This window comes from Schistocerca nitens, chromosome 4 (genome assembly GCF_023898315.1).
Source record: "Schistocerca nitens isolate TAMUIC-IGC-003100 chromosome 4, iqSchNite1.1, whole genome shotgun sequence".
Taxonomy (NCBI): domain Eukaryota; kingdom Metazoa; phylum Arthropoda; class Insecta; order Orthoptera; family Acrididae; genus Schistocerca; species Schistocerca nitens.
In genome coordinates, this window is record NC_064617.1 from 493,770,712 (window position 1) to 493,783,506 (window position 12,795).

Sequence of the window (12,795 nt, forward strand, 5' to 3'; positions counted from 1 at the left end):
AATGAAAGTATTCCCATTAACCATTTTGATATAAAATTCACAATGTCTTTTTGCTATAATTCTTTAATGGTATACTGTTTGTGTTATTGGAACTATTTATCCAAAATCTGAATCTTCTGGTTAAACATGGTGATTTATAGAATCTTCAGAATGGGCACCCTATTGGTTTCTCTCCAAATTTGGTTCAATCCTACCCCTCCTTCTAAGCAACCACACATTGACATACTAATGTCTTCCTCATTGCCAGTTATCACAGCAATTGAATTGATGATGTCAGCACAGAAATTTTTATCTCCTCTGGTTCTCTAACCATCCCCACAATGTTTATGTAGCAAATAACTCACACCAATATTCTTTGCTTCACTCACTCTAACGTATGGTGAATTAAGTTGTTCTACTTATGTTGGCCGGTGTGTTCTTCCTGTCCAGGTGCTCAGTCAAGTTTCAGCTCCATACAGCAATCTCGTGATTTTTGAGGGCATCATCAGTGAAACTGTTCTTCTGTTGTATGTTACGAAAATGGAATGGCAGAATTTAGAGCAACGTTAAGCAATGACATTTTGTGTTAAACTTGGGGAATCTGTGGATGTCACCTTTGAAAAACTGAAACAGGCCCATTGGGATGGGGAACATTCCTTACCAAGAACATAAGTTTTTCGGTGGCACAAATAATCTTTTTGCAAACCCAAGAACACATTGAAGTTTGAAATGAGCAAATCACAGATCCAAACAATGCTGATCCGGATTTTTGATGGTGTGGATATCGTGCATAAAGAATTTGTTCCTTCACGACAAACTGTCAACTAAGTGTTTTACAAATATGTCCTTGAAAGGCTATGGAAAAGGGCAAATCAAGTGAGTTCGGACATTGCAGATAAGTGGGTGCTGCATCATGACAACGCCCCACTTCCACCATGGAATTTTTGACATTAAAACGCGTTCCTCTTGTTTCACAGCCCCACTATTCACCTTATCAGAGTCCTTGAGACTTTTTTCTTTTCCCAACATTGAACAAGCGTTTTAAAAGGACATTATTTTGAGACTCTTGAGAAAATTCAAAAGAATGTGACCGACATGTTACAGATCTTACCAGCTGAAGGATTTCAGCCCTGCTACCAAGTCTGGTGTATAATTGCCGAAGAGAACAATACTGATAATAAATAAATAAAAAAAAAAAAAAATAAATAAATAAAAAAAAATTAGTAGGTAAATTTTTACATGTTGTGTGATAAATAACCTTTTAAATGGAAATATATATAAGACTCTTAGACCCATTCCACATCCACAAGGACCATCTGACTCGGGATATGTAGAACATAAATTACCATATCTGCTTTTCTTTGCAAATATTTGTTGTGTATTTTTTCTAACTACATGTCAATCAGAATGAAAAGAAGATCTAATCTATCCTAATATAGGAAAGGTTCAAAGGAAAATTGTCTGATGAACAAGCCCCAAGGATATGTCTAAGACATTGGACGTGAGAACTCACTGAAGGTCCACCAGATCCTCAGGGTATTTTTTTAGTAAATTAGCAAATTCCATTTGGGCCAAGAACCTCATGCTGCTCAGAACAAGGCCAACACAACTGGGCTACAGCAAATGCCCCAGAGCTGTCCATTAATGATTGTTTTCTCACCTATAGCCTTCACCCAGTTAGTGCACAAAGCCCCTCGAGGCAGACTTATTTATTTATTTATTTATTTATTAAATAGAAGTCTGTTCTATTCTTTCAAATATATTTCATTAAGTAAAGATCCTCAATGATGAAGATCCACAATTTTTCATTGTGAAAATACAAAAATGCAGTAAGTGAAGCAGTCAAAAAGGAATACAAACGTCTCAAAAATGAGATCGACAGGAAGTGCAAAATGGCTAAGCAGGGATGGCTAGAGGACAAATGTAAGGATGTAGAGGCTTATATCACTAGGGGTAAGATAGATACTGCCTACAGGAAAATTAAAGAGACCTTTGGAGATAAGAGAACCACTTGTATGAACATCAAGAGCTCAGATGGAAACCCAGTTCTAAGCAAAGAAGGGAAAGCAGAAAGGTGGAAGGAGTATATAGAGGGTCTATACAAGGGCGATGTACTTGAGGACAATATTATGGAAATGGAAGAGGATGTAAATGAAGATGAAATGGGAGATACGATACTGCGTGAAGAGTTTGACAGAGCACTGAAAGACCTGAGTCGAAACAAGGCCCCGGGAGTAGACAACATTCCATTAGAACTACTGACAGCCTTGGGAGAGCCAGTCCTGACAAAACTCAAATCATCTGGTGAGCAAGATGTACGAGACAGGTGAAATACCCTCAGATTTCAAGAAGAATATAATAATTCCAATCCCAAAGAAAGCAGGTGTTGACAGATGTGAAAATTACCGAACTATCAGTTTAATAAGTCAAGGCTGCAAAATACTAATGCGAATTCTTTACAGACGAATGGAAAAACTATTAGACGCCGACCTCGGGGAAGATCAGTTTGGATTCTGTAGAAATATTGGAACACGTGAGGCAATACTGACCCTACGACTTATCTTAGAAGCTAGATTAAGGAAAGGCAAACCTACGTTTCTAGCATTTGTAGAATTAGAGAAAGCTTTTGACAATATTGACTGGAATACTCTCTTTCGAATTCCGAAGGTGGCAGGGGTCAAATACAGGGAACGAAAGGCTATTTACAATTTATACAGAAAGCAGATGGCATTTATAAGAGTCGAGGGGTATAAAAGGGAAGCAGTGGTTGGAAAGGGAGCGAGACAGGGTTGTAGCCTATCCCCGATGTTATTCAATCTGTATATTGAGCAAGCAATAAAGGAAACAAAAGAAAAATTTGGAGCAGGAATTAAAATCCACGGAGAAGAAATAAAAACTTTGAGGTTCGCCGATGACATTGTAATTCTGTCAGAAACAGCAAAGGACCTGGAAGAGCAGCTGAACGGAATGGACAGTGTCTTGAAAGGAGGATATAAGATGAACATCAACAGAAGCAAAACTAGGATAATGGACTGTAGTCGAATTAAATCGGACGATAATTCTGTGGGAATTAGATTAGGAAATGAGACGCTTAAAGTAGTAAAGGAGTTTTGCTATTTGGGGAGCAAAATAACTGATGATGGTTGAAGTAGAGAGGATATAAAATGTAGACTGGCAATGGCAAGGAAAGCGTTTCCGAGGAAGAGAAATTTGTTAACATCGAGTATAGATTTAAGTGTCAGGAAGTCGCTTCTGAAAGTATTTGCATGGAGTGCAGCCATGTATGGAAGTGAAACGTGGACGATAAATAGTTTAGACAAGAAGAAAATAGAAGCTTTACAAATGTGGTGCTACAGAAGAATGCTGAAGATTAGATGGGTAGATCACATAACTAATGAGGAGGTATTGAATAGAATTGGGGAGGAGTTTGTGGCACAACTTGACCAGAAGAAGGGATCGGTTGGTGGGGCATATTCTGAGGCATCAAGGGATCACCAATTTAGTATTGGAGGGCAGTGTGGAGGGTAAAAATCGTGGAGGGAGACCAAGAGATGAATACACTAAACAGATTGAGAAGGATATAGGTTGCAGTAGGTACTGGGAGATGAAGAAGCTTGCACAGGATAGAGTAGCATGGAGAGCTGCATCAAACCAGTCTCAGGACTGAAGACCACGACAACAAAATACATATATATTAAAAACTAAAAAAAAAATGCTGAGACTTACCAAATGAGAAAGTGCTGGTAGATAGACACAATAAAAAAAAACACACAAACACACACAAATGTGCGGATGGATATGTGTGCGCGCGCGCGAGTGTATGCCTGTCCCTTTTACCCCCGCTCCCGGGATTGAAATGACTCCTTACCCTCTCCCTTAAAACCCACATCCTTTCGTCTTTCCCTCTCCTACCCTCTTTCCTGATGAGGCAACCGTGGGTTGCGAAAGCTTAAAAATTTGTGTGTGTTTTTTATTGAGTCTATCTACCAGCGCTTTCCCGTTCACTCACTCACTCTCTCTCACACACACACACACACACACACACACACACACACACACACACACACACACACCACACACACACATGAGCATTGACTTGAAGCTGACTAATTAGGCATATTTGGTCAGTAGTTTCAGTTTTATTGTTTTGTGGGTGACTAAGTTGTGTCTGAGATGAAAGTTTTGGCAGGTGCACAAGTTGTGGTGAAGTTAATGCTTGTTTGCATGGAATTGTTGCATAAGTAAAAGATAAGAAACGTGTTTTGAGTTGCGACTGAATAAAGAAAAGTTATCAGGTTGGGTGCTCAGCGACCTTGCTGAAAGCATTTATAATGGAGGACCCAAGAAGTTTTTTTAATCATCTTAGAATGTCACCAGAACTGTTCATGTTTAGTTGGTAATAACACTTTTTCAGTAACACTAATAATTACTAACATTAACAGCAATAAACCCTCTACCATGCACCTCAGGGTGGTTTGCAGAGTATATGTGTAGATGCAGATATTCAAAGCAGGTCGCATTAACAAGAGAATGGTTTGCAAACTATTCTCTTCAATATGGATCTGTACCACGCCAATATTTCATAGCTTAAACACATGTACTACAATTTGTGAAAGGGGTACACGACTGTGACTTAAATAGGTGAATATTGCATGAATAATGCAGTTTCCAGATTTGTGTAACCTCTCCTCCTGTCAACTCTATTCCTTAAAAAAGAACACGCCAACTCAAACCCTGGTATTTAAGTCGTTTAGATTAGTGCTGTTCCACAGCCAGATTTTTACTTGCCTGGATATTTCCTAAATCATTTGTCTATGTGCTCCTAATTTAATCAATTTTGCCCTGCACCTGAGACATTGTTAAAACATCTACGCCCTGATTGCATATGACGGTCTCCAGCTCAGAAACATATTGCTGCTAGTTTCTGTATTCAACAACACTGAAATCCCACTAATACCTATGAAAAGCATAGATATTCAAGAAGTAAACATTATCCTCCATTTAATATGTAAGTTTGTTTACAGTCTATGAACACACCCAACCTCAAAACTCACGCAACTAGTGTTGCCAAAGCTAGAAGAAGCCGAAGGTGCTTTGGTTTCACCAGTGAGTTGCGCAAACGTGCGGCATGCACGTGCAGTGGCCGGTAGCACAGTTGTGTGCAACCCAGTGTCCTCATATAAACTAGGCATAAGAAAAGATATCACTCAAATATTAAGTTCTTTTGAGATACTGTTGCAACCACGAGTGTGCGTTCGAGACAGGCATTCTCCCAGTTCCCACGGTTTGTTACTGGGTGCAAGCTGTTCGAGTTGGGGCCAATGGACGATTCTAACCAGTTTTGAGTGATCAGAGAAAATTCTTCTGATTGGCTCCAAAGCATTTAATAAGCCTACCCCAAAGAGATCTGAACACGCATGTGCAGAGCTGTTTGTGTTCAGTGTCTTAGCATTCTTGTTGAAGATAAGAAGTTCTAGGTTGTTGCTAGCCTTTCAAAGGAACTGTTTATCAAAAACTTGTGATAATTTCATACGTCCTAGTGTAATTTTGTTCCCTTAAAAGGTTTTTCTGTAGAAATGTGTTGCAAAATGTCCTCCGTTAGCGAGGATACATGCATTCACTCTCCGTCGCATGGAATCCCTGATGCAGCCCTGGAGAATGGCGTATTGTATCACAGCCATCCACAATACGAGCACGAAGAGTCTCTACATTTGGTACCGGGGTTGCGTAGACAAGAGCTTTCAAATGCCCCCATAAATGAAAGTCAAGAGGGTTGAGGTCAGGAGAGCGTGGAGGCCATGGAATTGATCCGCCTCTACCAATCCAACGATCACCGAATCTGTTATTGAGAAGCGTACGAACACTTCGACTGAAATGTGCAGGAGCTCCATCGCGCATGAACCACATGTAGTGTCGTACTTGCAAAGGCACATATTCTAGCAGCACAGGTAGAATAGCCCGTATGAAATCATGATAACGTGCTCCATTGAGAGTAGGTGGACGAAATTAAAATGAGCTCTAACATGGAAATTAAGCGTTTCCGGGCAGATGTCCACATAACATCTTTTCTTTATTTGTGTGTGAGGAATGTTTCCTGAAAGTTTGGCCGTACCTTTTTGTAACACCCTGTGTGTGTGTGTGTGTGTGTGTGTGTGTGTGTGTGTACTATAAACAAAGATAATGTGACTTACCAACGAAAGTGCTGACAGGTCGATACACAAACAAACACACAAAATTCCAGCTTTCGCAACCAACGGTTGCTTCGTCAGGAAAGAGGGAAGGAGAGGGAAAGACGAAAGGATGTGGGTTTTAAGGGAGAGGGCAAGGAAGCATTCCAATCCCGGGAGCGGAATGACTTACATTGGGGGAAAAAAGGACAGGTACACATTCGCGCGCGCGCGCACGCACGCACGCACATCCATCCGCACACACACACACACACACACACACACACACACACACACACACACAAAAGCAGACATTTGTAAAGGCAAATAGTTCGGGCAGAGATGTCAGTTGAGGCGGAAGTACGGAGGCAAAGATGTTGAAAGACAGGTGAGGTATGAGCGGCGGCAACTTGAAATTAGCGGAGGTTGAGGCCTGGCGGATAACGAGAGGAGAGGATATACTGAAGGGCAAGTTCCCATCTCCGGAGTTCTTACAGGTTGGTGTTAGTGGGAAGTATCCAGATAACCCGGACGGTGTAACACTGTGCCAAGATGTGCTGGCCATGCACCAAGACATGTTTAGCCACAGGGTGATCCTCAATACCAACAAACACTGTCTGCCTGTTTGCCTGTGTCCATTCATGCGAATGGACAGTTTGTTGCTTGTCATTCCCACATAGAAAGCTTCACAGTGTAGGCAGGTCAGTTGGTAAATCACGTGGGTGCTTTCACATGTGGCATTCACACATTCTTCTGGCGGACAAGGGTTCCACGACTGTGGTACTTGATCGTCGGGAGTATGTGGCTGAGGGACTGCGTCAGCTTTCAGACAACACCACATACAAAGTTTACCAAGGTAATCCCATTCCTGATGTCCAGGCGGAGCATCAAGGAATCCTCAGAACCTTAGGCCCCCTATAAAACCTTTCACCTGACTCCATCAACCTCCTGACCCCATCAACACCCCGCCCCCCCTACCTTCTACCTAAAATTCACAAACCCAATCATCCCGGCCGTCCCATTGTAGCTGGTTACCAAGCCCCCACACAACGTATCTATGCCTGCGTAGATCAACACCTTCAACCCATTACATGCAGTCTCCCATCCTTCATCAAAGACACAAACGACTTTCTCGAACACCTGGAATCCTTACCCAGTCTGTTACCCCCGGAAACCATCCTTGTAACCATAGATGCCACTTCCTTATACACAAATATTCCGCACGTCCAGGGCCTCGCTGCGATAGAGCACTTCCTTTCACGCCGATCACCTGCCACCCTACCTAAAACCTCTTTCCTCATTACCTTAGCCAGCTTCATCCTGTCCCACAACTTCTTCACTTTTGAAGGCCAGACATAACAACAATTAAAGGGAACAGCCATGGGTACCAGGATGGCCCCCTCGTACGCCAACCTATTCATGGGTCACTTAGAGGAAGCCTTCTTGGTTACCCAGGCCTGCAAACCCAAAGTTTGGTACAGATTTATTGATGACATCTTCATGATCTGGACTCACAGTGAAGAAGAACTCCAGAATTTCCCCTCCAACCTCAACTCCTTTGGTTCCATCAGATTCACCTGGTCCTACTCCAGATCCCATGCCACTTTCCTTGACGTTGACCTCCATCTGTCCAACGGCCAGCTTCACACGTCCGTCCACATCAAACCCACCAACAAGCAACAGTACCTCCATTATGACAGCTGCCACCCATTCCACATCAAACGGTCCCTTCCCTACAGCCTAGGTCTTCGTTGCAAACGAATTTTCTCCAGTCCGGAATCCCTGAACCATTACACCAACAACCTGAAAACAGCTTTCGCATCCTGCAACTACCCTCCCGACCTGGTACAGAAACAAATAACCAGAGCCACTTCCTCATCCCCTCAAACCCAGGACTTCCCACAGAAAAATCACAAAAGTGCCCCACTTGTGACAGGATACTTTGCGGGACTGGGTCAGACTCTGAATGTGGCTCTCCAGCAGGGATACAACTTCCTCAAATCCTGCCCACAAATGAGATCCATCCTTCATGAAATGCTCCCCACTCCACAAAGAGTGTCTTTCCGCCGTCCACCTAACCTTCGTAACCTCTTGGTTCATCCCTATGAAATCCCCAAAACACCTTCCCTAACCTCTGGCTCCTACACTTGTAGCTTTTACACCCCCGGTGTAAAAGCTGTCCCATGCACCCTCCCACCACCACCTACTCCAGTCCTGTAACCCGGAAGGTGTACACGATCAAAGGCAGAGCCACGTGTGAAAGCACCCATGTGATTTACCAACTGACCTGCCTACACTGTGAAGCTTTCTATGTGGGAATGACCAGCAACAAACTGTCCATTCGCATGAATGGACACAGGCAGACTGTTTGTTGGTAATGAGGATCACCCTGTGGCTAAACATGCCTTGGTGCACGGCCAGCACATCTTGGCACAGTGTTACACCATCCGGGTTATCTGGATACTTCCCACTAACACCAACCTGTCAGAACTGCGGAGATGGGAACTTGCCCTTCAGTATATCCTCTCTTCTCGTTATCCACCAGGCCTCAATCTCCGCTAATTTCTAATTTCAATTTGCGCCGCTCATACCTCACCTGTCTTTCAACATCATCTTTGCCTCTGTACTTCCACCTCGACTGACATCTCTGCCCAAACTCTTTGCCTTTACAAATGTCTGCTTGTGTCTGTGTATGTGCGGATGGATATGTGTGTGCGTGCGCGAGTATATACCCGTCCTTTTTCCCCCCTAAGGTAAGTCTTTCCACTCCCGGGAATGGAATGACTCCTTACCCTCTCCCTTAAAATCCACATCCTTTCGTCTTTCCCTCTCCTTCCCTCTTTCCTGATGAGGCAACAGTTTGTTGTGAAAGTTTGAATTTCGTGTGTATGTTTGTGTGTCTATCGACCTGCCAGCACTTTCGTTCGGTATGTCACATCATCTGTGTTTTTTTGGTGCATGTGATTAGATCTTTTTATGGAAGAGAGAAATTTATTCATTTTGAAAATGAAGTTCACTTTCAAAATGAATAAATTTCTCTCTTCCACACCCACACTATATATATATTGACTCACTTTATAGAGGTGAGGCGGCATAGCATAAATAAACATCCTACACTGTTACACATATAGTAGTGAAATTGAGCTGCATATCAGATTCTTAACCAGCGGACACATTGTGGCCACTCCCTACCAACTAAACCAACAATAATTTTTCTTCAAGGTGTAATGTTTGGGCATTTAGTGTCTTGTTGTTTATTAACATTGGTACAAATCATCTGTACTGTATTGTCAATCAGCAACAAAATTTATGCTATCAAAATCAATGAGACAAACTGATCAAATTTTTTCCATCATATGCATGTAATCAAAATATGTAGGGCTAAAAGAAAACAGGATGCAGATGAGGAAAGTGATATCAGAAATGATTATGAATGTCTTCAGTCAACATCTTATATCACCGGTTCTCCAAGAAGTGCCGACTCTAAGTGGGAAGCAGAAACATTTGACTAAACTTCATAATTTCATTCATCATAATCTATGTTTCAGGAAAGCCTGCAACTGTCATTCATTCTTTAAATACAATAACGACACTGCAGCACCTATTTTTTCCATGCTTTGCATGACATATTACGAGAAGTTCTAATCATGATGATCAAATATTTGCATTCATGTTTCTGTGTTCTGCTGTCTGTCTTGCACTGTAGCCATCTATTTGTGGTTATAAGATACTTTGCCTTCTACATTATGCAGAAAATAAGTGCCTTCTACATTATGCAGAAAATAAGACACACGCAAAACATCACTCATATTGTTTCTGAAATTTCACAGTCTGTGGTTTTTTCTTCTTCTGCGTAATGTAGTAAGCATAGTATGGTACCTTAACCTTTTAAAAAAAAAAAAAAAAACAGTGAAAGAGAGGCACAACACACACAATATTTTCACTTGACAAGCATGGAAAAAAAGGGGGAGGGAGGGACGTATCCAGTACACTTAATGATTATTTAAACCATTTGTGAAATGCAAAGATAGTAGAGATATCAACTAACACTACAGGCAATCAGACAATGAATTACGCTAAATACGAGTTCGAGTAAACCCACATAGTTCTGACAGTTGAGACTATTACAAAGCTGCACATGCGCAGTAGAGACAGTTTAAATACAGTTGTGATACTTTGACTCGAATGAATCTATTATTTTCCTCCAAACATATTTTAGAGGCTTTGTCAATAGCAGCCCAACAAACACAGCATTGGTTACTAGTTAGAGGATATTACCCAGAAGCTAATATGTTAGTTGCCTTATGCAAACATCTTTCAACTCATCTATGCCACAAATAGGTGATTCTTATTTCACCGAAAATTACTAGCAGCTTTGCTTTTGTAGTGCCTTCATACAGTAATTCAAAGTCTTGTCAGAACTGTGATAAAAGTTTCATTATTCCATACTGAGCAGATGTAAAAATTAGTCTTCACTACTGGTCAGTTTGTTACCACAACCAAATTGACTACTTTCACATCTGTCGGCTTTGTCACTTCACAGCCAAAGTGTCAACTTTCAACCTAGCCTTCACCTCAGCCAAGCTACAGATCAGACTGTCATTACAACCAAGATTTTATATAACTGTAACCATAACTGATGACAAGACCACAAAACAAACTAAGGCAACCTATTCTGCCAGTTAATCAAGGTTCTACAAAATGTAAGCAACTATTGATCAGGGAAATACGGAAGCGTCCGATCCCGCCCGTCTGCTTTGACCCATGACGTCACAAATATGGCGGAAACAAAAACAAACACACACACTTTCCACAAGAAGCCTAATGACACTAACGGGACAAGCGCGGGAAATGGGGTGTTTTGGGTGGGGGGCAAACTAAATATAAACAAATTTAGACGCCTTGCGTAGCTACAACATGTAAGTGAAGACAGCCATGCTTGAATACCCACCCACCTCCCCAGGGGTCGTAACCCCTGCAACCCATAGAAGAGATAAAGATGCTTCAGTAGCTGATTAGTGTTTTTTGTCTTTTTAAGAAAAAAAATCTCACAGGATAGAACGAACAGATCAGAAAAGTAAATAAAATAAGATAAAACAGAACTGGAGACAGCCACACTCAAGCCAAACTCCGCGTCGTCATGGCGTCACACACGACAACACCCTTACGTCACGGGTCAAAGCCGACGCATGGGATCGGACGCTTCTGTCGACCCTTGATCAGTAGTTTCAATGAAATAAAAAGACAGTGATGATAGCACCAATATGCTGAAACCCACTTGTGGATGATATTACCAAGTGAACACAGTTCATAGGTAGTAGGCCTACAAAGACTTTCAGCGGAGAGTGAAACTGATTGTGAGGAAAATGGGCAAACAAACTGGTTCATTGAATTAGGTGGTACCTGATAGTTTGATTGGCAAATGCAGAATAAAACAGACTTTCAATTCAACATTCTTTTCTCATACACTACAAGTGTTCGAGGAAAGGCACTTCCATCACAGTTGTCTGTCTTTTCATAGTATTTACTAAAAACAAACAAAATAATCAGAATAGAAATTTCCTAGCCCCTTTGGGTAAAGACAATGGGGTGATACAGCAGTGCAACATAAATAATTATTCATGCCTGTCAATTTGTTTTGTGCTAAGAGACATAATTTTACCGAGTTGTTTACGTAAAAGGGAAAACAGAACGCTGCACATTATTACTCATGTGTATCGAAAATAAACGCTGACTCAACATGTTCTTTCTATATGCAATTCAAAATGAGCTAAGAGATAAATTTATCTGTAACAGAAAATACAAATGTCACAACTAAGATTACCGTCAAATATTGCTGGCTTGTTCCTGGGCCTCTCTGTTGACTACCCCTGCGATACGATGGCAGCTGTCTGTAAATGAACGTAAACACTTCATATTGAAAACAATAATAAAATATCTAGTAAAGCACACAACATTTACACGAAACTGGATATGAGAGAGCAGGCATAACTTTCGCTATAGGTAAGGATTGAAGTCTTCGCTATGCACGCTAATACCTTAGGAAACGATCTGGTGTATAAATGTAGTTCGCTGGCGCGAATCCTTGATTTTCCGGTCTCCGATTTCGAGACTGACTGTTCCGAGAATAGTTATGGTGCCTGCTTCTCTCATGTCCGTGATATGCCATCGGCGATTTCCCCATTACTGAAACAACAAAAATATGAAATGGAAAACTACCATATCCTTGGTTTGTGATGATAGTAAAAATATCAACTATTTATCACAAATTCAACATCAACAAATCATACTTCAACCGGTTACTCCTCCGATTCAGGAATGGCGTCTACTTCACAATCACACAACCAATATATGCATGAAAAATATACCTAAGGAGGTAGAATAATACTTATTTACAGTGAAGAATACTCAATTTTGTCAATATTTTACTGTAATACAATTAAACTGTATATTTTAATTTCAATAAGGGTGTAAATATTGACATATTCGTTTATTTGTAGCAAAATTACTCTTCCATTATTTCAATTTTCATATTGTTTTCTGGTATTTTTTGTTTGAATTCAGTTTATTTTGTGTATATAAAGAGAAATACGAAATAATAAAACGAAATTCTGTCGATGAAATCATAAGTTCGGAAACAAAATTAATT

At 41.0% G+C, this 12,795-nt stretch overlaps 1 protein-coding gene across 3 annotated transcripts in view; it reads right to left on the bottom strand.

Moving 5' to 3' along the window:
• Positions 1 to 12,507, bottom strand: part of LOC126253420 (uncharacterized) — a 29,886-nt gene extending 17,379 nt beyond the window's left edge. Inside the window, exons 1-3 of one of the 3 annotated variants that reach the window (XM_049954744.1) lie at positions 12,437 to 12,507; positions 12,185 to 12,332; positions 11,971 to 12,037 (exon numbers count right to left, since the gene is read on the bottom strand). In XM_049954744.1, the coding sequence (XP_049810701.1) occupies positions 11,971 to 12,037; positions 12,185 to 12,330 (213 nt within the window). In that variant the 5' untranslated portion in view covers positions 12,331 to 12,332; positions 12,437 to 12,507. Of the gene's footprint in view, positions 1 to 11,970; positions 12,038 to 12,184; positions 12,333 to 12,365 lie in introns of all 3 variants that reach the window. The other 2 variants (XM_049954746.1, XM_049954745.1) reach the window with 2 other exon arrangements.
• Positions 12,508 to 12,795: the final 288 nt, after the last annotated feature.